Genomic DNA, 750 nt, shown 5'->3' with positions numbered 1-750 from the left:
CCGTCCCAGGGCAGTGTTGGAGTCCCCACCCCTGGAGGGGTTTCCAAGCCGTGGAGATGTGGGGTGAGGGACACGGGGCAGTGGGGACCTGGCAGTGCTGGGGGAATGGTTGCACTTGACCCTTAAGAGTCTCTTCCAACCAAAACAATTTTATGATTCTTTTTTCCATAAGAAACTGAAACAGAAACACAAAGTAGGATTAAAATGACCCAGTCTGTGTTTGTTCACTGCAGGTTTCCAGCTTCAGCCCCTCCCCTGGCGGGTCCCCGTTCCCCAGCAGTGTGGGGCCAATGGAAGGTGGGGCCCTGAGGTCCCGGTACCGCTCCTCCCCCGTTCTCTACAACTCTCCCACGGGCAAGGAGGACTACATGACTGACCTGAAGTCACTGGACACCTTCCTGAGGAACGAAGAAGAGAAGCAGCAGAGAGTTCAACTGGGTAAATAAACAAAGGGAAAAGACTCCCCAGGAGGAAGTCTGGGTTTTATTCCAGATAGGCTTTTGTGGATGAGAAAAGCTGCAAAGGCTCCCAGCCTGCTTGTAGATAAACCTCCCTCATTTATGTTCATCACCTTGTGACCTTGGTAAAGGTGACAAACATCTGCTGAGGGATTGGGGTGGGAGGTAGGACACCATCATTGCTACACTTCTCCATGGCTTAGGAGCTTCACAAAGTTTTTATCTGAAGTTTGAAGTGGAAGTGTGTGCTGATAGATTGCCTCTGTAGCTTTTGGTGGCTGTAGTGGACAGA

General features: G+C 51.2%; 1 protein-coding gene across 1 annotated transcript in view; it reads left to right on the top strand.

The window, feature by feature from the left end:
* Positions 1-438, top strand: part of TMEM209 (transmembrane protein 209) — a gene marked incomplete at its 3' end in the record, with an annotated part of 3245 nt that extends 2807 nt beyond the window's left edge. The window contains exon 5 of the mRNA XM_008939790.1: positions 234-438. Within this exon, the coding sequence (XP_008938038.1) occupies positions 234-438 (205 nt within the window). The remainder of the gene's footprint in view (positions 1-233) is intronic.
* Between the last annotated feature and the right edge of the window lie 312 nt (positions 439-750).

This window comes from Merops nubicus, unplaced genomic scaffold, assembly GCF_000691845.1.
Source record: "Merops nubicus isolate BGI_N331 unplaced genomic scaffold, ASM69184v1 scaffold35234, whole genome shotgun sequence".
NCBI classification, from domain to species: domain Eukaryota; kingdom Metazoa; phylum Chordata; class Aves; order Coraciiformes; family Meropidae; genus Merops; species Merops nubicus.
Note: the sequence above shows the minus strand (reverse complement) of the source record. Positions and strands in the feature narration are given on the sequence as shown.